This window comes from Oratosquilla oratoria, chromosome 43 (assembly GCF_046742065.1).
Source record: "Oratosquilla oratoria isolate Oo_2021 chromosome 43, ASM4674206v1, whole genome shotgun sequence".
NCBI lineage: Eukaryota > Metazoa > Arthropoda > Malacostraca > Stomatopoda > Squillidae > Oratosquilla > Oratosquilla oratoria.
In genome coordinates, this window is record NC_134819.1 from 25,785,043 (window position 1) to 25,807,156 (window position 22,114).

General features: G+C 38.6%; 1 protein-coding gene across 1 annotated transcript in view; it reads right to left on the reverse strand.

Moving 5' to 3' along the window:
* The window catches only part of LOC143021863 (all-trans-retinol 13,14-reductase-like), a 38,405-nt gene extending 17,490 nt beyond the window's left edge, over nt 1–20,915 (reverse strand). The window contains 5 exon segments of the mRNA XM_076179634.1: nt 494–626; nt 2,560–2,704; nt 4,098–4,228; nt 4,341–4,514; nt 20,876–20,915. Coding sequence (XP_076035749.1) covers nt 494–626; nt 2,560–2,704; nt 4,098–4,228; nt 4,341–4,514; nt 20,876–20,900 — 608 coding nt within the window. The 5' untranslated portion in view covers nt 20,901–20,915.
* Nucleotides 20,916–22,114: the final 1,199 nt, after the last annotated feature.

Genomic DNA, 22,114 nt, shown 5'->3' on the forward strand with positions numbered 1-22,114 from the left:
GTCCTCACATTGTGCTTTATCCAACTTACTGGTTGGAAGCTGCCTTTCTCTGCTCTCGTAACTGACTTAACTATTTTGGGGATCCATTTATCAATTTTAAACCTGCATTCTCCATGAGTGAAATGGGATCAATAAATATACAGAAAGGCAATACAAGTAAAAACAAATGTAAATACTGAAATGATGAAAATGAATCAAAGAAAAAAAAAAAAAAAAAAAAAAAAATTAATCTTGTAAGATAATTTTAAATTCTAAAGAAAATGTTCTTATCATCCCTTGTATTCAAACTTGACCTTTAGCTTTAATAAATTTGTAACAATTTCATTATATTTTGAGGTAAACACTTAATTTTGTTCTGTTTAATGACAGACAGTTCATCTAACTAGATACCCCCCAAGAGTAAAGGATCACAAAGAGAATTATTTAGTACATACAGCTTAACCATTTAGAAATGTGTATTCCACATAAAAAAAAAATCACACACATGACTCACTTGTCAATATTTTCTATTTCGTCTGGAAATTGTTTGTGTAGAGCCTGTTGCCATTTTCCTTTTCCTTGGCAAACTGGATATCGGCGAAGGGGCTTTCCTTCTTCAGCAAAAACAACTTCATCAAACTCTTCATCTGTAGTAAAAATCAGAGGACTTCAGATGAAATTATCTAGACATACATAATTAAAATTTTGTACATGCTAAAATAAGGTTATGTTTCAATGGAGTAAATATTACAAAGTACTACACACCTTTTTCCTAATTATTATCTTCTAAAGTAATAAAAAGATGTTTTGGAAGGAAGTTAATTGGGGAAGTGGAGGAGAGTCAAGTGGATAAGAAAAGGTAAAAGGCACAGATGGACTGATGTTAATGGAAGAGGAGGCGGTAAGGAGAAGATGGGCAGAGTATTTTAGAGAGCTGTTGAATGTGGAGGAGGAGAGGGAAGGATTGGTGGTAGCAGTGGGAGGCACTAAGAAAATGATGGTGAAGGGAAAGGAAAATGAAGAAATGAGAAAAGATGAGATGCAAGTAGTTTTGAAAATGATGAGAGCAGGTAAAGCACCTGTGTTAGATGGGTATCATGCAAAGTGTCTAAAGAAGGGAGGTACAGTAATAGTACACTGGCTAGTGAGGTTGCTTGTGTGTTTATGGAAGATTAGAGTACTGGAGGACTGGAGGTGTGCATGTATAGTTCCACTTTACAATGGAAAAGGGAACAAATGTAAGTGTAGTTTTAGAGGGATCAGTTTATTGAGAGTAGTTGGGAAGGCTTATGGGAGGGTTTTAATTCATTGGATTAGTAAAGGAACAGAGGGAATAATTGTGAAGGAATAGAGTGGGTTAAGGAAAGCCATGGGTTAGGATCAGTTTTGTGGTAAAGCAGATATGTGAGATAGCATTAGGAAGAGGTACAGATGTTTTTTGGCATTTATGGATTTAGAAAAGGCTTTTGACAGAGTAGACAGGAGGGCATTGTGGGAGGTTTTGCAGATATATATATGGGACTGGGGGAAAATTGTTAAGGGCAGTCAAGAGTTTTTACTAGAGTAGAGCCTGTGTTAGAACTGGAAATGGAAAGAGTGGTCAGAGGTAAAGATGGGATTGCATCAGGGATGTGTCATGTTGCCATGGCTCTTCAAAATATACATGGATGGGGTGGTGTGGGAGGTAAATATGAGGGTAATGGGCAGAAGATTGGAGATGGTTAAAGAAAATGGAGAAAAGTGGGAGGTGAACCAGTTGTTGTTTGCTGATGACACTACTTGTGGCAGGGCAGTTAATGAAAGAGTTTAGGAAGGTATGCGATAGGAGAAAGTTGAAGGTAAATATGGGTGAAAGTAAGGTGATGAGATGTACAAGGGGAGAGGATAGCAGCAAGATGGAAGTAAGTCTTAAAGGAGAGATGCTGGAGGAAGTGGATAGTTTTAGATATTTGGGGATTGCATGTGGCCAAAAAAAAGGAAATGGAATTGGAGGTACATTGAGAGAAGGAAGTAAATGCCTTGGGGAATTAAAAAATGTCATGAGAAACAAGCATCTGGGAATGGATGGAAAGAGGAGACTATATGAAGGGGTGATTGTGCAAACAGCACTGTCTGGAGCAGAGACTTGGAATCTATGGGAGGCAGAGAGGATAAGTTTGAGAAGACATGAAGTTTGACATGTTTGAGATGAAATGTCTGAGAAGTATGGTAGGTGTTACAAGGAGAAAGAGTATTGGGATGGTTTGGACAAATGGAAAGAATGAGTGAAGAAAGATTAGTAAAAGAGGTGTGGAAGGCAGAGGTGGAGGGAGTGAACTCTAGGGGATGACTGAGGAGACGGATGGATGGGGTGAAGGGGGCATTAAGCAAGAGGGGAATGTCTGATAAGGAAAGAAGGGAGAAGGCAGGACATAGGGTGAATGATTAATTGTAAAATGTCAGGATAGGTGGGGCCTCATAGAATTACCTGCGGTGGTCTATGACCCCAAACCTCTGTGAATACCGAGGCTTTACTGTAACTTAAAATCCACTATGTAAAGAATATGTTGAATAAGGAAATATAAAGAAAAGGTTACTTACCAAGATGTTCCCATTCAATCTGTCCTTCAGAAATCTGATCCACCAAAGTCTTGGTGACAGACTGATATGTCATCTCTCCGATGTAATGAATGCCAACATCAAACTCATATCCTTTGTCAATGAAAGTGTGGCAGCAACCACCAGCCTGTGGGAAATCAATGGATTACTGAGATTACAAGTCCTTAATGCAAATAGCCACACTTGCCATATGAATTATGTCATACTATCATACTATATTATATATATATAAAACATGTGTGCATGTGTAATATGACACCAGTTGACAGCAAGATTTATCATGACACCAGTTGACAGCAACATTGATCATGACACCACTTGGCTGGCCTATTGCATTCCCAACTTTTTCTGGCTGTGATTGAGTTATTACCCTTCCAAATGAGAGCTCAGAGCTCATATATGACTGATTTATGAGTAATACTGTAACTTTACACACACACCCAACTCCCTGCCTAAGAGTTGTTGTTGTTGTTGTCGTTCCCTAGACTGTCTGTCCGAGCAGTCCCGTCTCCCCAAGGAAGGCCACAGCCGAAACTGGGTTTTCCCACAAATCCTTTATAGAGTGTATGTTGTGTTGTTTGCGTGCATGATTGTGTATAATGCAGTCTTCCACACTGAAAGACAACACACTGCTGCATGCCAGACCCCCTGATATCCACCCTTCTGAATCCTCTCTCCCACGAAAGGACAGAGTCCACTTGGCCAGAATGCGATGCGGTCACCGAGCACTTCTAAGCTACCAGAAGAGGCTGGACGACCGTGTTGTGAACACCTGCCTAAGAGTTGAAGTACCAGCTTGCAGCCCAGCGATACTGAAATTATTTCAACCCTGGGAGGGATTCGAACTTGGACCACTGAATTAGTGCACATATGTGTATGTATGTATATGTGTTCAACCATCCCTCCCTCCCACCTTGACACCTTGGGGATGAAGGGTCACTCCATCCCCCACCATACTGCTTGGATCAAAAGCAACACAGTAAGGTACAGTTTCACAGCAGGGCCCGACAGTGTAATTAAATTATAATTCAAGAGTTATCAATTAATCAGTCCATTAATAATCTCTTCACAGGGGTCAGCAGCCTCTAGAAAACCAACCACAATCAACAGGTCAGGCTGCAAGTCATTCAGCAATAATTTACCTAATACTTAATGGGTCCTGTCTCCTACTCCCCAATTTATTTTACTTAGTCTCAAATTCATGTACAGTTCCAATTTATTCTACATCTTTGATTTCAAATCATCATAATTAGATTTGAATTTGTGCATTGTTCTACCTTAGGCAATACCACCTTCTATGTTATTCAAAGTATTCATGTATCTATATTGAACAATGTTTTTCTTCACATTCTTTAGTCATGTGGTCTTCCTCAATTTGTTCTCATGGCCTCATAAAGCCAAGATTCTGTGGAGCTCAATGGAAAAAGTTAATGTGGGCCAGTGTGGTATAACATGTTCCGTGTCTTTTATTTTAATTTTCTAACTAATGGAGCAAAATCGAGCATATTGGGTGAACTTACCTGATCATGTTGTTCTAAAACAAGAACCTTTTTCCCAGCTTTTGCCATAATCGCTGCTGTTGTCATACCTCCAATTCCACTTCCAATTATCAATGCATCCAAGTCCTGGGGTACTTTGTCACCATTGAAACCTGGCAGTGAATTTATGCAAAATTGTTACTATCTAGTAACAAACAATCTACCTACCTCATATATTTTTGTACGAGTTCATATATCTCTTCATGCAAAAACATAAGAACTTACTTTGCTTTAACACGTCATCTCTCTTTTTTTGGTCAATTTCCTTTGGTTTTGGGGGCAGACGGCCATCTTCCTCAAATGGGTTTGGTGCTGGTTGCTTAGACCACAAGGATTTGTATAGCTTGTACACTATTACCCCTATGGCAACAGCAGTTATCAAGCTTACTAACCCCATTGCTGCAAATGAAAAATAAAATTAATGAGTAAAATGAAAATGCCCATGTGGCCTAAAATGTGAGATACTACAATCTGTGTTCATTCTCTGATCAGTCAGAGGTGGTTCCGTGAGGCCACACTACGTTCACACTGCTGGCTCACCTCTCCATGGAAAAACAGGACCTTTGACCGAGCCACATCCACCAATAATGTAACTAAACCCCGTACAATAGAACTAGTATCTGCACAATGTATGTTTAATGACTAATACATTTCCCATATAGCAACCTACACCAACATGCACCTAAGTGCCTTTCCATTATTTAAACGACGGCTGTGCCCTAGCAGTAGAGGTAAGAAGACGTTCTCCCTTATCACCAGGGGTCTTTTCGGTATTATTTTAGTTGTGCACACCTACGCGATATAGCATTATAAAAATTATGCCATTTTTTTGGCGGAAATAACAAAAAAAAAAATTGCTACAAGCATGTCTACTAAAGAACGACGCCGCCAGGATATGGTACGGACGCCATGCTGCCATCTGTCCAGTCCAGTCACGGTCAGTTAGGCGATGGTTTTCACGTTGTGGACCGGGTTTTCTCCAACTACAGATGATAAGCGCTGTTACAAAAACAATTCCTTGGCTTCCTTGGACTTTAGTTTCCGACTCCGACTCCCCATCCCTGGTTAGTACTAATTGGTTTTTAGCAAAATTTTTGTTAATGATTTTCGCAAAGAAAATCGCATATTATGTTGATGTATTATAATTTACAAAATTAATAATTAAGTTTCTATTGTTATATCACGTAGGTGTGCACAATTAATTTTTTACCGTTTTTTCCCTTTGTACATATTTCCAGAACCTGAAAATAAATCACCAACGTCCAACAGACTTTACATCACCCGCTAAATCATTTTTTTATATAGCAAACCATTTTGGTCACAAATGTACAAAATAAGGAATATGCTTCTGGGACTATTGCTAAATATCTAATCCTGTCGAAGAAAAGTAAAGAGCGCCAAGATCAGGCAATACATCTGTGACCTTGTGGGTCTCGCATTACGAAACACCGGCTTTTGCCAATAGTGACAGTTTCAGGTGCTTCGGCACCCTTCGTCCGTTTTGGGTTTCGTTTCGTTTAATTTCGGGCTTTGGTTGCTCTCTATTTCTAGCGGTTATATATAGTTTGTCAGTTCGCTTCCACGTTTTCTGCTTTAGCATCGAACAGTAATATTTTATTTTAATAAGGATCACGTCTTTGTTTTCCGGGTTGGGTTGTTGGAGCTGTTTGTTTCGGGCTCTGATTAATGGAGTTCATTCGTCACACTCGACAGACGGAGCAGAGGGTTTCAAGGTCAGATTTTATTTTAGGAACCATATCTCAAATATGAACGGGGGGGGCACAGCTGAAACGTACACTGGTACGTTTATATATATGTATATATATATATGTATATATGTATATGTATATATATATGTATATATATGTATATGTATATATATGTATATGTATATATATATGTATATATATGTATATATGTATATATATGTATATATATATATGTGTATATATATATATGTATATATTATGTATATATATATGTATATGTATATATATATATTCTATATATATATATTTCTATATATATATTTCTACATATTTCTATATATATATATATTCTATATATAATCTAATGTTCAGTTTCGCCCATGGGTGCGATATAGCAATAGAAAATTGATAATTAATTTTGTAAATTAAAATACATGAACGTTTATGCAATTTATATTTATCATGTGCTTTAGTGCCGCATGCCTGTCCGAACTCAGGTTTCCCAACGTTCCCCCAAATTTATAGGTTAGGGAGAATGCCGCTCCAAAATATCTGAATCCATTAATCATGTCACTGCAAATCTGAGCACGTAGGTGTCCCATTACATCACAGTCACATGCATCCTCGCGATCTGCACGAGAGAGAGAGAGAGAGAGAGAGAGAGAGAGAGAGAGAGAGAGAGAGAGAGAGAGAGAGAGAGAGAGAGATGAAAGCTGATCAGTTTTAACTTCGGCTATTCCTCTCTTCTCCTACCTTGCTCTCTCCTTTATGACTTCTATGACTCCACCTTCTTGCGTTATATTGCCCCCAACGGTAGAAACGCTGATAATTAATTAAACGTCGACGAAACGCAATACACGATGTGGACACAAACCCATTTCAATCACTTCACAACACGGGGGTAACGACTAATATGACGTGTCTTATTGTAACTTCAACATTTCGTGTGTTGTTACACAACTCCAGGACAAATTAAATCCAAGTACCCAGCGCCTTTAGTAAAAAATAAACTCTGTAACAGTTTGTAACACAGAATAGACTCCATTCATTCAATGTAATCATGTAACTTTTCCTTTACAAATGCCTTCCCCTAGTTGTGTTCACGGTGTTCTCGTCTTTTGTGTTCCCTCTTCCTGTACAGCATTTGCCATTTTCTTTTTCCTACCCCAAATCCGTTATGATATACGTTGTTGTTGTCGTTCCCTAGACTGTCTGTCCGAGCAGTCCCGTCTCCCCAAGGAATGCCATAGCCGAAACTGGGTTTTCCCACAAATCCTTTATAGAGCGTATGTTGCGTTGTTTGCGTGCATGATTGTGTATAATGCAGTCTTCCATTATGTATTGTATGGTATGGGGTGAAGTGTTACATCCTGGGCAGCTGTTCACAACGCGGTCATCCAGCCTCTTCTGGTAGCTTAGAAGTGCTGGGTGGTGACCGCACCGCAGTCTGGCCAGGTGGACTCTGTCCTTTCGTGGGAGAGAGGATTCAGAAGGGTGGATATCAGGGGGTCTGGCATGCAGCAGTGTGTTGTCTTTCAGTGTGTTAATGGAGCGGTGAGTGATATGATTATGAATATGTTTCCGGAGGCTGGTATTTGGTGGTTGTGGAGGAAGAGAAGAGAGTATCTGTGCGTGATAAAGGTCTTTGGGTGTTGTTTTAATGTTTCTTGGTGTGTGTGGGTGTTTTGCTATGTAGTGTAGCGGGTGTAATGTGTTTGTGGTGGCTGCGGCAAGTGTTTGTGTGCCTCTCATGTCGAGGTGGTCCTTGACTTTGAGGACTTTTATTTCATGGTGTAAATGGTCTGTAGGTGTTGTATTTGTGCAGCCTGTAATTGTTTTTAGGGCTTTGTTTTGTATGGTTTGAAGGGTGTTGTGGTGTGTCTCACTGAGATTAGGAGCCCATGCAGGACTCGCATAATTCAACACTGAGCGTATGCATTGTTTGTATATTGTTATATTAGTTTCTTTGTTTTGTCCAAATGTTGTTCCAGTGATTGACTTAGTGCGTTAAGTCTGGGTGTGCATTTGTTTTTTTATGCTTGTGATGTGTTGTTTGAATGACATGGATGTATCGTATGTTACACCAAGAATTTTCGGTGTGTTTGTGTGTGGTATTAGAGTGTTGTTGATGTAGAGATGAGGTATGTATTTGTGTTCTTTTGTCCAGTTGGTGAGAAGTGTTGCTGTAGATTTGGTTGGAGCTATTTTGAGTCTGTGATGAACCATGCCTTGACACACTCAACACATGGTTCATCACAGACTCAAAATAGCTCCAACCTCTAGTCATAGACATGGCATATGAGCAAGAGAGCGACGTTGCCGCTACATCTATTCTCTGGCCCCGCCCCCCTTATACTGCATTGTGTGTGAGCCGTGCGGGCCGTGTTATCTGTGATGTGGCAACACCGGGAAATCTCCTAACCCCGCCTTAGCGGTCACTTCTCGTTGCACTGACTACAGGTGCATGCTTCGACTCTGTCACCCTTCCTATAGGGAGAAAAGGCAGTATTACTTGCATTTATTTTGGCCTGTGCACGTATGTAATTGCTACCTTTAGTTATTTCTTTCATGTTCCTCCCCCTTTTTTTCTGATTATTTTCATCATAATTCCCCACGACATTTGTGATAGTAACTTAAGTGAAGATTTTTTTAAACCATAGTCCAAATACAGACTTGAATATTATGATCCCGCACTCATTATACCATAAATGGTCACTGATCACCACCAAACGATTTAATTCAGTTGAGCCCTTCCCCCTGCTGTTAAGGGTAAAATCATTTGTTGATTATCCCTTTGATGACAGGGATTGTTTATGAAGAACAACGACGACGACGACCGGACATGTGTAGATTTGTGCCTACTGCAAAACGACAGAGGAATACCACCCACATTCCCACTCCCAGCTGACGTATAAAGATATAATCACGATTAATCCTTCGATGACAAGCGACAGATAAAAAATAATGTTTGTGAGCTTGGAAGCAACAACCTGCAATGCGAGAAACACGCCAAACTGCTTTTGGTTCTCATAGCTTTAACCACATACCGAGTCCGACAGCGATCAAGGCGCAATCACTAACTTCACACACACACTTTGGCTTGCAGTGTTTGTGAAACTTTGAAGCCCTAACGAAGGCCCGATCTCGGATCTGCGTCGTCGGAAGCCTTCGACACTTGCCTCTTCAGCAAGCCGAGCACGCGTCTAATCGTCTGCACCAAGATCTAAGAATATAAGGTCTAACCACTTCCGACCGAATTTCGAGGGAGTTGGCGCAGCGAGCCCGTGAACGTCACTTGGCTGTTCAAAGTGGGGTTAGCGGGTCCTATAGCTGTCAGTTGAAGTTGGTCCGTCGTTCGAAAATGACGTCGCCTTCGCTCGCACCGCTCCACTCAATTATTTATATTCTGACAAATATTATATAAAATATATATATATAATATATATAAAATATTATAGTTCCTGTCTATATATATGAATATATAATATATATGATATATAATATATATATATATAATATATAAAATATTATAGTTCCTGTCTTCCTTGGCGTTTCACAGTTTTCTTCAATGTATCACAAAGAGAAAATGGACGCATCTAAATGACGTCAGAAGCTGCGCAGAACTACCCCAGCGATTAGACCTGTTTACTTAGACCTTGGTCTGCACGACGATCAGATCCGTGGAGCGTCAACGGTCACGACGAATTCGTGCAACGTCATGGTTCTGGCAATAGGGTGAGGAAGGGGCTACCTCTCTTGTAAGAGGGAAAAAGCCTTTGGTATTTGTATAATTATGTATCTTTTTTTCATTATTCGTTTGTTTACCAATGAGGTCTGGTTAGGTCATGTTGGATAGGGAATAAGTATTAGCAAACAGCTGAGGTTTTCAAAATGCCGCCATACCAACGGAGATGATCGAATCTGCTATACTGTTTCCATAGCGCCCTGATATCTGAACATCACTGATAGCATTTGTCTTAAAATCTGGAGTTTCTTTTCCGCCCTCCTAACAGAAGTCTGTAGCCGTCACTGATGGTGTATGTCATTATTTTGCTTTCTACCTATTCTCAGTGTCCATGCGTTACCAAACTTTTTAAGTCGTTGCATATTTTTAACAGAAACGTTTTCAGATTTGTAAATTCTTTTCTCTCTTTTTTTTCTGGACTGCAATCTACACTTCTACGGCGTGTCTAGTGCATGCAAACATGCATGTTATCTATGAACATATTTCTTTAAAAAATCATAATTCATTCTGTTCCTGATTTTTCATATTTCCTCTTGATATAACGGACATCTGTTAATGCCATGCGTTTGTCGTTTGCATTGTTCTTGCATGTGCCGTTTATACATTTCTATAAATTTGTCTTGTGTTCATAAAGTTTGTGATTATAAGCACACCTAGCCCATTTCTGCTCATTAATTGATTTGGCCAGAGGTCAAAATCGTTGTTCTTATGATGAACGTGTTTTAGGGTGCAATGATATTCCTCGTTATCTTGACACTTCGCACAAGTTTCATCTTCTTTCTTAAGTTCCCAAGCCACTTGCGCGTCATTTGGTTACTCTTGATCTTGACATCTCATTGTCAACTTCAGGAACACCAGATTTTGTTTTTCTTAGAGTAATACTTTTTTCTCATCCTTTCAATCTTCAATATAATTTTGTCTTTTCCAGTCTGACAGTGACATCAAAACTTAATATCAATTGACCTTGTAAACAATATTTGGTGCATTTAACATTCTCCACCTTGCTCCTCATAGACTTTTCATTACTTGTGGTTTCTTTTTCACCTTGTTCGTACAAGAGCCAGTTACCTCAGTTTCAGTTTTTCCTTCTTCATTTAGTTTACCACGCATTACTTGTTCAAGGTAACAATTTTAGAGTTTAACTTTGAATCTATATGTTGCCGTCATTCAGTCGATGAAAACGACCTCCATTGTTGTTTGTAAACAACTGCTATGTTAAGCACGTAAGTTTCATTTATGTACATTAATATCACTACCTAATATGGGATAATGTTTACTTGGTATTTCTGAACATTACCCAAGCAATGGTACCACTGAAAAAAAAATTATATATATAAATATATATATATATATATAAATATATATATATATATATATAAATATATATATATATATATATTATATATATAAAATTTCACTACCTCGGCGCATTCTTCCACATCAGCTGCTACTTTCACTTTTACACCAGCCTTTTTCTCTCAGACTTCACTTTTTTCATCTTATTAAGCAGACTAACTCTCACCGTCCCACTGAAGATTTCTCCAGTTTACTTATTTCCTTGTTTTGTAGTAAAGTAGGGTATTGCCACTTCTATGTACTTCTCGTTACCATTTTACAGTAATTTCCTTAATTATGATTCACAACTGTCCAGTGATATACAGCTAAGCGTGATCATTCAACGCCACATTTTGGTGACAATAAAATTAATAATAATTTTTTTCAGACCAAGCAGCAGCCACCCGTTCCGTTGTTATCTCGCGTGCGTAGGCGCCGGGTGACCTTTAGGCCCACACTTATAAGACTTTACCAGATGGGCTCAAGTGTTTACAAATACATTCGTGCACTGCCATGACTGTTGCAGGTCGAGAAGTGTGGATGGACTGGGGGCCTGCCCGTGAGACTTCCATAAACACCATTGGACGCCTAACAGCATGTATGGCAAGTGGTTATGGATGACGTTGCCGTGTATTGCATCGAAATATATCCAAATAACTAAATTCTTATGGCATGTTGTTTTCTGGTATTTTAATCAGGATCCTAGTTCGGTATACATCCTGAAAACGTATATAAAATTTCGTTGTCATTTACCAGTTTTCAACTTTTTTTTTATCAGTCTGCTACAGTCATATAATTTCAATGACCATGTCCTAGGAGAAATGTTAGCTCCTGCCACATATGTATAAAATCCTCGGGGTTGCTTAATCCACCCCACAAATGAACAAAATCGTCTACTGCGGTGCGGCCACCACCCAGCACTTCTAAGCTACCATAAGAGGCTGGATGACCGCATTGTGAACAGCTGCCCAGGATGTAACACTTCACCCCATACCATACAACACATAATGGAAGACTGCATTATACACAATCATGCACGCAAGCAACACAGCATACACTCTCTAAAGGATTTGTGGGAAAACCCAGTTTCGGCAGTGGCATTCCTTGGGGAGACGGGACTGCTCGGACAGACAGCCTAGGGAACGACAACAACAACAAAATCGTCTTGCATTAGCCATAACAATATTTCTCATGTGAGTCACAGCAGAGAAAGGCCTTCGACGCTGCCTTATCGGTTTCGACGTCGTTCATATCCCCTGTTCGGTGTTATCGCAGGTTTAACTACTGTTAAGTACTACGTATTGTAAAAAACGAAGATAAGGTCTGAATGTCAATGTGTCCTTGAGCTGCACTCGAGATTTCAGTAAAACAAACATGTCTATTCACTCTTAACGATACAAACACAAAAAAATAGAGAGAGAGAGAGAGAGAGAGAGAGAGAGAGAGAGACAGACTTTAGGAGTCTTGAGGACAAACACGCAAGAATATCGTGGAATTAAAAGCGAAATTTTTAAGTGGTAAGCCGAGTTCGCAATTGCAATATTTTTCCTAACTATAATATACCACTCGAATAACAATGAATTAAAAATCTGGTACACTATCTAGGTTTCAACACGATAATCTCTTCAAGTAAGGTGGACAACTTTTACCACGATCGTCTCGAATGTGCGACTTACTTCGTTCGTGTTGCAATGAAATGTTTTATTTTAGCTAACGCCAGGCCAATTTACTCAGTTCCATGCGAGGACAGTGATCATTACAGATTTCATTCTGGCTAACGAGATTTTTTTTCAGTCGAGACAGAGTGGATTTCATCGGTGTTGCAAACCCTGGCGACCACCGGAGTAGTTTTAAATCAGTTTTCCAACCTGGGGGTGCTGAAATCAGTTACAGGGGGTGCTGAGAAGTGATGCACACAAAAATCACATTGATATATGTATCATTGATTACCCAGTTGTGCATATTTGACTTTTCCCATGCTATTTTGTTTTTATTTCTTGTACAAAAATAGTCAATTTGCTTCAGTTCTAAGGAATCGAGAAAATAAATCATCAAGCAGTACACTTCACTTTCTTTTATCCTTCTGTTTAGACATGACAACAGGGGGTGCTATGGTCGGAAAATGTTGGAAAACGCTGTTTTAAGTATATATACACCAGTATTTATCTGAATGTATTTACCTCATTGAAGAATAAAGTAGCTATGCTCGTATTTTTTCCACCAATTACTATACCTCGTTTTAAATGTATAATTAAGTCTTGGGCTACATCATATTCTAAGCTATTCCAGATTTGACGCATATTTATGGACTTTTTTCACTTTTTTATTTATTCGTTTTTTTTTTGTTTGTTTTTTTTTAGCTTGTTCCCACGACCTTCGGACCCCATCGTTATGGTGTCGCCTGTAACATATTTTACTTTTGTTAATACGAAGTTGAAGTGTAATTTTGTTAGCAACTGCGTATGAATATTAATCAGGTAAAGCAAATTTCTCGGAAAAACGCTGCCAGCATGCTTGCGGAAGTGAGATCCAGCGAGATTCTTCAGCGCTTCTCGCGTGCAGTGTTGACATCTGGTAAAACTGGAGAAAACCGTCGTAGGAATTAAGTCACGAAAAAAAAAAATTACTTTCTCTCATCTAAGCAGGCAATCTTTCAACCACAAGATCTCAACCTTTTCAATGTCAACATAAACAAGCGAGATGTCGGAATACTTAACTGTACAACGCGAGTTTAAATCGACGTCTTTTGTAGGGAAAACCATGGAAAGCGGCCGCGATCGAGGGCGCCGACCTACACATACCTGAGCCAACGCGACCAAAGCGAACGCGGCCGTTCACCGTGTCCCCCCCCCCTTCGTTTTTCACGCCTTACAGGTCAACTGAACGCCTCCACACACCCGACCCCCGTTACAATAAACATGTACCTGCGTGTCAGTAAAAGTCTATTTCCAAACACAGTCTGTTTTGATTAATAAAATAGACAAATCCCACAAGATCCGATGACGTTGCTAATTTTATTCTGGTGACGGCCAGATGATATTTTCCATAAGGAACTGCACCATATATTATGTTCTAGTGATTATATATATATATATATATATATATATATATATATGTGTGTGTGTGTGTGTGTGTGTGTGTGTGTGTGTGTGTGTGTGTGTGTGTGTGTTACCTTTGAAAATAAAATTTCCTAAATGTACCAAAGAATGAAATAAACGAATAAAGAGAGTGATCGTTCCCGTTTTCCACCAATATAACGGAAAGCTTCCACCAGCCAATTTCTCCGCGTCCGCGTGCAAAAACGCCTACAAGCATCACCCGTGATCTACACCAAGTTTTCCAACACATCACTGAACCAAATATACAGCATTACAAGGATATTTATCCTATCCACTCCTGTAAAAGAAAAAGATAATGTATATAAAGTTAAGTTCACTACTTGGTGCCAGTAGATTTTTCCATTTTCGAACGTCTTGGTCCAAAAACAAGCTTTGGCTGATTTTGCCCATCCAATACTAGGCAGAATATAATATCGCGATAGTGTGCTTTAAAATGCAAATAATTGGCGTGTATACAAACTATGGTAAAACATTTGTTGTCTTCAACAGTAAGTTACGGATATTACTCATCAGTCACCCATGCATTCCAAGGACCTTGGGTTCATTCTACAGTTACGATCAACAGCTCCCTCAACGCAAAGGATGATCAACTCTTATATTTCTTGTTACTTGGGATGTTACAATCCCAGCTATGACCTACGGGTGTGAGACTTAAAAATTGTCGAAGGCGAGGGAAACAAAGCTAAGCAGTACATAGCAGACTGGAGATCAGTGCTAGGCTAAGAGACAGGACGACTAAAATTTTAAGGGGACTGGTGTGAAATGTATGGCGGAGGCAATAATGAAGAGGAAATGGAATTGGGCAAACAAGACAGTCGGAGAGGATGATGGGAGACAGGGCAAGAGGCCGACAGATCATCGCGAAGTGAAACGGCAAAAAATGGGGGAAGACAGGTGGAGGAAGCAACGAGACCGTGAAATTTATAGCAATGACGAAGCACATATTGGCGGAGTCATAGAAGGGGTCTGATCAAAAATGGACTCCAAATGGCTCATGGATTGCTTAATGTATATATCTATTTTGTTTGTGCATCCATTGTGCAAATAGGATTTACTGATTGAGTTTTAGAATTTGATTATTAGGAATTTTGGAGAAAAAAAAAATCAAGGCAATAATTAGATAATGATATGAACCAAAAGCCTTTTCCTCCTTATATGGGGGTTGGTCAAGACACAACACATTCTGTCGATTAATCCATTGTCCCTGGTTTCTCTTGTTGGAGACCCATGGACCTCAACACATGCACATTTGAGGACCACGATGGAAATAAGCTTACATGCTTTTTTGCGTTATCCTCGGCAATTTGCAATTATTATTTCGAACTATGTGTTCTTGTCATTATCTGCACTTCATGTACATTGATTCTTTGCCAAATAAATGTATAATTTATTATTATCACACACACACGTCGGACAAAGAGACAGCGAAGTTCGGACTCCGGAGTTATCCAAGAATTTCGAGGATCACAACGACAAGGAAGTACCTGTGTTGTATTTATAGGGAAGGGGAAAGCTCGTGGTGTAGTGGGAAGGTGATGAAAAAGAAGGGGAGGGATTGCTGAGGGAATGAGGAAGGGGAGGACTTAGTCCAGGCAGGCAGACGCCATATAAACAAACGCGGGCCAGATCAATTTAGTGACGATGAAGGGACTAACAAAAATGTAAAGATTAGAAATATAGATAAGAGCAGCACAATGGAAGGTGAAGATAACAATTTCCAAGGATTTAATGTGGGGGGGGGGGAAGCCAACCCTCCCCGATTAGCAAGCCTAGAAGAAAAACTTGAGAAAATTGTCAAACATTGGGAGGATAGGTTCGGTGAACTCACGAAGATCACGCAGAGAGTTGAAAAACTGGAAGAATTAGAGAAGGTGAACCAAAAACTAAAGAAATAGAAGTATTAAAAAGACAGTTAAAATAAATAAAAAATGAGAATGAGGAATTAAAGAATAATAAAGAGTCCATTGCAAAAGAAGCACAGGGTTGGAAAAAAAAATCCAAGAGAACAGCAAAATTTCATTTAATGATATAGTAAAACAACAGATGAAACAACTGAAGATACAGTTATTTAAGTGATGAGACAGAAGGAGAATACAGTAAGAGACTTTGCAGATAAAAAGAAATGTATAATTATATTAGGAATGGAAGAAGTATAATCTAAATAGAACCACAAGAATCAAAGAGGAAAAAGAAAAAGTAAGCAGTTTACTAGAATTACTTCAGGAAGATGAACCAGAAATCGGGAAACAAATTGAAGAAATGTACAGGGTCGGGAAATATAGTACAGATAAGACCAGACCAATTAAGGTTAATTTCATGTCACAAACGACAGCAGAGAATCTCTTTGCAAAAACAGGGAAACTAGCAGCAAGTGAACAATATAAAAAGGTATGGATAAAAAAGGAAATGAATAAAGAGGAAAGAGAGGAAAAAATGAAAAGACATGAAGCTAAGGAAAAAAACGAGAACAGAACAGTCAGAAAAAGAGGAATTCTATTGGAGAGTAGTGAATATGAAAGTGAGGAAATGGGCCATACCAGAGAAAAACAAAAGGGAAACAGAAAATACAATGGAAGTAGCAGAAAATTAAGAGTGTCTTACACAAATATAGATGGATCAATAACAGGATTGAATGAACTGAATGATTATCTAAAGGAAAAAGAACCGGACATAATGGGAATGGTAGAAACGAAATTAAAAGGTCCACTACCACCCAACAGTGTAGGACATGATGCATATAATTATTGGATTAGAAACACTGACAAAAAAAAGGAGCTGGAGTTATGTTCCTGACTAAGAAGGATATAAATGTGAGGAGTGTCACATATGGAAAGAATACAGTAGAGATGATTATGATCGAAGTGGAAGACAGAGATAAGAAGAGCAGAAAGTTTGTAATAAATTGTGTGCCTCCAAAAACAGCCTCATGGGAAGAGAGTGAACATAAAAGTATGTTCGAAGACACAAGGATAACATTAAATGAAATAATGGAAGATGGAGGAAGAATAATTATGATGGGAGACTTTAATTGCAAAGAAGTCTGCTGGGAAGAGATGACAGTAAAGGGTGGAGTTGACTCATGGGGAAATGTTCTACTTGAGATGATTATTGACCATAAATGACACAATGGATTCAAGAGAACACTAGGCATAGAAATTAAGAAGAACCATCGAGACTAGACCTAATAATCACATAAGAACCTGAAATAGTGGAAAAGATTGAATATAAGATACCAATAAGTAAAAGTGACCACATATTGATTGAACTGGAACTGAGGAAAAATACATGAAAAGAAATTAACAATATAGAAAAGGAAGATTGATGTATGAAAAAACAAATTTTGATTAAATAAGAGAATTCTTCCAAAAAGAAAACTGGGAAAGAATATACAAAGAGGAAACAACAGTTGAAGAGAATTGGAATATTTTGACAAAAATTTATAAAGGAGTGGAAAAGTATGTCCCAAGACAAAAGCAAGAAAAAGAAAATGTAAAGTGCTGGTACAACAAAAGTTGTAGGGAGTTAAAAGACAAAAGAGATAAAGCTTGGACCAAATGGAAGACAAATGACCTGAAAAATGGAAAATATATACTTGTTATAGAAATGAATATGTACAAGTGTGCAGAGAGGAAAAGAGAAAATATGAAAAAGATGTCATAGAAAAATGTCAAGATCAACCAAAACTATTTTACAGATTTGTAAACAATAAACTGAAAAATAAACAAGAATTAGAGAAATTAAGACAAGGAATTGAATACACAGAGGAAATAGAAATGGCAGAAATTATGAACAAGCATTTTAAATTGGTGTTTACAGGGAGAACATACAACCTCATGAGATCGAATGGGAAGAGAAAGTCCCCCCCCTATGAAAGAAATAGAAGTAACAAAGAATGAAATAATGAAACACTTGAGTAATCTAGATGTCAGAAAATTGCATGGACCAGATGAAATAGCAAACTGGATTTTGAAAGAATGCAGGAATGAACTGGCAGACAAAATACATAGCATAATAAACAGTTCCTTGAAAGAAGGAAAAGTTCCAAAAGATTGGAAAAAAAGCAAATATAGTACCTATATATAAAGGAGGAAATAAAGAAGACCCTACCAACTATAGACCAGTCTCTCTAACAAGTACAATATAAAATATTTGTGAAAGAATTATCAAAAGTAGATGGGTAAAATATTTAGAAAAAAAAAAAAAACATGCTAAATCCAAGACAATTTGGATTCAGACAAGGACAATCATGTGTCACCAATTTAATGTTTCTATTCAAGGCCAATAGATAAAATACAAGAAAGAGATGGATGGGCTGATTGTTCATTTCTAGACCTAAAAAAAAAAAGCTTTTGACAAAGTACCACATAAAAAGTTGCTTAAGAAATTAGAAACTGAAGGAGGAATACAGGGCAAATTGCTTAAATGGATGGAAGACTTTTTGCAAGAAAGAAAAATGGGAGGAGTGATAAGAGACAAACACTAATTGGGATGAAGTAATAAGTGGTGTTCCACAAGGAACAGTCCTGGTCCCAATGTTTGCTATATATATTAATGATATGGAAGAAGAAATTGAAAGTTATATGAGCTTCTTTGCAGATGATGCAAAACTGTTAAAAAAGTGAACACTGAAGAAGATTGTGAGTCACTACAGAGTGATCTCAATAAAGTATGGGAATGGAGTAGGAAGTGGGAGATGGAGTTCAATACTATGAAGTGTAGTATAATGGAATTTGGAAAAAGCAAAAAAAAAAATAATAGGATCATATAAATTGGGGGGAAGGAATAAAATAAGTAGAAAATGAGAAGTACCTGGGAGTCATTATTATGAAAATGTCACCTGAGAAACATATAAACAAGATCTTTGGAGAAACTTATAATTTAATAAGAACAATCAAAGTGGTATAAACATACCTGGATGAAGAAATGGTGAAGAAAATACTAATCACTTTGATAAGACCAAGATTGGAATATGCAGCAATGATGTGGTCACTAAGTACAAAAAAATGTATAACAAAACTTGAAAGAATACAAAGAGTAATTACAAAATTGGCACCAACACTCTCAAAACTATCATATGAAGAGAGACTAGCAAAACTTGAGCTACAAACATTAGAGCAAAGAAGAGAGAAAGGAGATCTGATAACTATTTACAGAATCATGAAAGGCATAGAAACTATTGATAGAGAGGATCTAATAAAATGGGATGATAGAAATACAAGAGGACATGGAAAGTATATCAAGAAAGACAGCTATAGAAGAGATCTGAAAAAGAACAGCTTTCCTCACAGAGTAATAGACATTTGGAATAAATTAGATGAGAAAGTGGTGTGTGGAAAAACAATACATGATTTTAAAAACAGTTTAGATAAAATGAGATATGAAGACGGGACACCATGAGCATAGCTCCCCTTCCCGTAAAATACAACTAGGTAAATACAATACTGCTCAATCAATTACCCCTCTCACCTCAACATCTCCGGGATGAAGGATTGCCCTGTCCCCTACCACACTGATTGTGTCAAAAGCCATGCAACAAGGCACAGCCCTTCCACAGCAGGGCTTGAACTGGTTTACCCCTGCCACTTCACCATATCGCCAAACCCTTCCTCATCCACTCAAAATTAATTGTGAAATATATGAAATTATCCTTCTGGACTGTATCATCCTTTCATCACTTCACAATCTCCCTCCATTCACTCAACTCTAACATTCTTCCTTGCTGAACTGACTATATGCCATGGTTCCTTTTAATCCATCTTATGAAACACTAGAAAAAAGTATATTACTTGTATAGTAACTACAGGGGAACAGAAACAGAAAAGTAACTATTAGTAAGAGAAATGGGTAGTGGTAGCACTGGGACGAATAAAAGTATCATGCCTGAAAGATATCAACCAACAGTTTTCAGTATTGATGCGTCAATTCATGGAATATCCTAAAAATAATAATAAAATAGTAATTGTAATAAATAAATAAATAAGAAATATAAACATAATAATAATAATAATAAATTCAAAGCCAAGTTTCATTGATGAAGAAAGACAGGACCACACAATTGTAGATCCTTTCCCGAGTCAGGTACTGGACAGCAGACAGAGATGACCCTTCATCCAGGAGGAGCTACAGTAGGATGCAAGGGAAACAGTGGGTAGTGGATGGGAGTGGATGCATGTCTTGACTAGCGACCTCTTTTCTAAGAGGAGGCCCTTGATATATAGCAAATCACAATTAGGGAAATACATCCACCAAGGTAGTTAACACTAGGGGAAACCCTAGGGTTGAATGGGTGTTCTGTCCTGCCACACAGGCATAGCCTGCCTTAACCCAAAAGACTTTAGTGTAAAGGTAGTGTATATGTGGTAGCAAAGTGTCAGGCTGGCTTTGTACAAGTGTTGTCTGAACAAGACTTCAGACAAGCATGACAGGGTGACAGCATACTACCACATGTGGTGTTTTTATGTGTAGCCTTACTACCAGCAAAATTTTTCATGTCTGCCCCTGGGGTTTGAACTTGGTCACTCATGCATGAAAAAAGCATTACTTTATGAGCTACCTGGACAAAAAGGTCTTACCATCGCACAATGCTAAGATGCATACAACTGTGAATATATTCTAAAATTATTTTACTTCTTTTTATGTAACAAACTAGTAATCACAAAGCAAGCACTAAAAAATCAACAGCCACATTTCCTACTCTACCAGATTTCTCCAGAAATACTTCCCACAGCAAGAACTCCACTGGCACAAGTACATTCAGATCACCATTCAGCCTTAAATCAATATTAACAGAGGCACCAGATACAATCTAAGACACTGAACAACTCATTCTACAATGTCCCACTCTAGCCTTACTTAGACAAAACAATATCTCTTCCATGAGTGATTTATGGGTCAATCTGGTGGTTGTTCCCGGTTACCTGGGAGCCAAAGACCCGGGTCAATGGAGTGACTGAATGAATCTGATATCTTGAAAGAGAAGAGCAATTGCCGATAAGCAAGTCAAGAAAAGTAGCATGCAAGGATGAAATATTTCTTGATACAACATTTTGCACTTTCAAGCTTTATTAAGTGCTTCATTAAGTTTAAACAAGTAAAATGTTGTATCTATAAGGACTTTGTCATTACATGATACTTTTCCTGGCTTATCTTGATAGCATATCTCCATTATATATCTTCTTGATATCATATCTCCATTATATACAATCTTTTCAAGACTGGTTGCATCCTAGCTTATCTACAGACCCTTATCCCTTCACAATGTTGACAGATTTTATCTTATCAGTGTAAGATGCACTTCCATGCTGTAAATGAATTATAATTAGCTGTGAGTTAATTCTGGACACGTGAACAACACACCCTAGCAGCAGCTAAAATAAAAGGAAAAATACCATCTAGTATTGAAGGAATTAACAAGATAACTACAACCCTTTCACTACTCAATGAATGCCACATAGATGAAAGCCCAGCAGCAGTCAGAATACTGAAACATGGAAGGTCACATATTAAAACAAAAATATGAGTGCATAAAATCACATCTCTCCACCTATGGAATACACATTCAAGGAAAATATGAGTATTATCGGCTGAAAGAAACCTGCACAGCGAAGCTATAGCGATAATCCCATACCACACTCCTGGTCATATGGCCATTTCCCGAAGGTTGAGTGTGGTTTGAATTTTCCGCCAAAATCATCGGAAATTTAAAATTCCCGGCTCTGTGCAGGCATGCGCATTGTCGACCCCACCTCCCCCTCCCTATTCCCTCCCTTCTTACCCGGCTAGCTCGAGCCGGACGTCGCGTCACTTAGAATCGCGGAACCAGACGAGTCGGTCACTCCACAACCCACCTTCTTTTCATGCCGGTAAGTCTGGTTCCTGCTCGTGCTCGTGTGTTCTCGTAGGGAGCCCTACCTGTTCTCCTGCAGTTTTTCCCCTTCGGTGTTGTGTCCAGACACCTTTGGGACACCCCTGCTCCCGCCATGCCCCTTGTTTCTCACAAGCTGGCTTTAACCCCCTAGCCTGCGTTGTGTGCAAAGCGCGGGTTGAGGAGATTCGTGCTGCTCCTCCCAAAACCCGTTCCAAGCTAGCCGC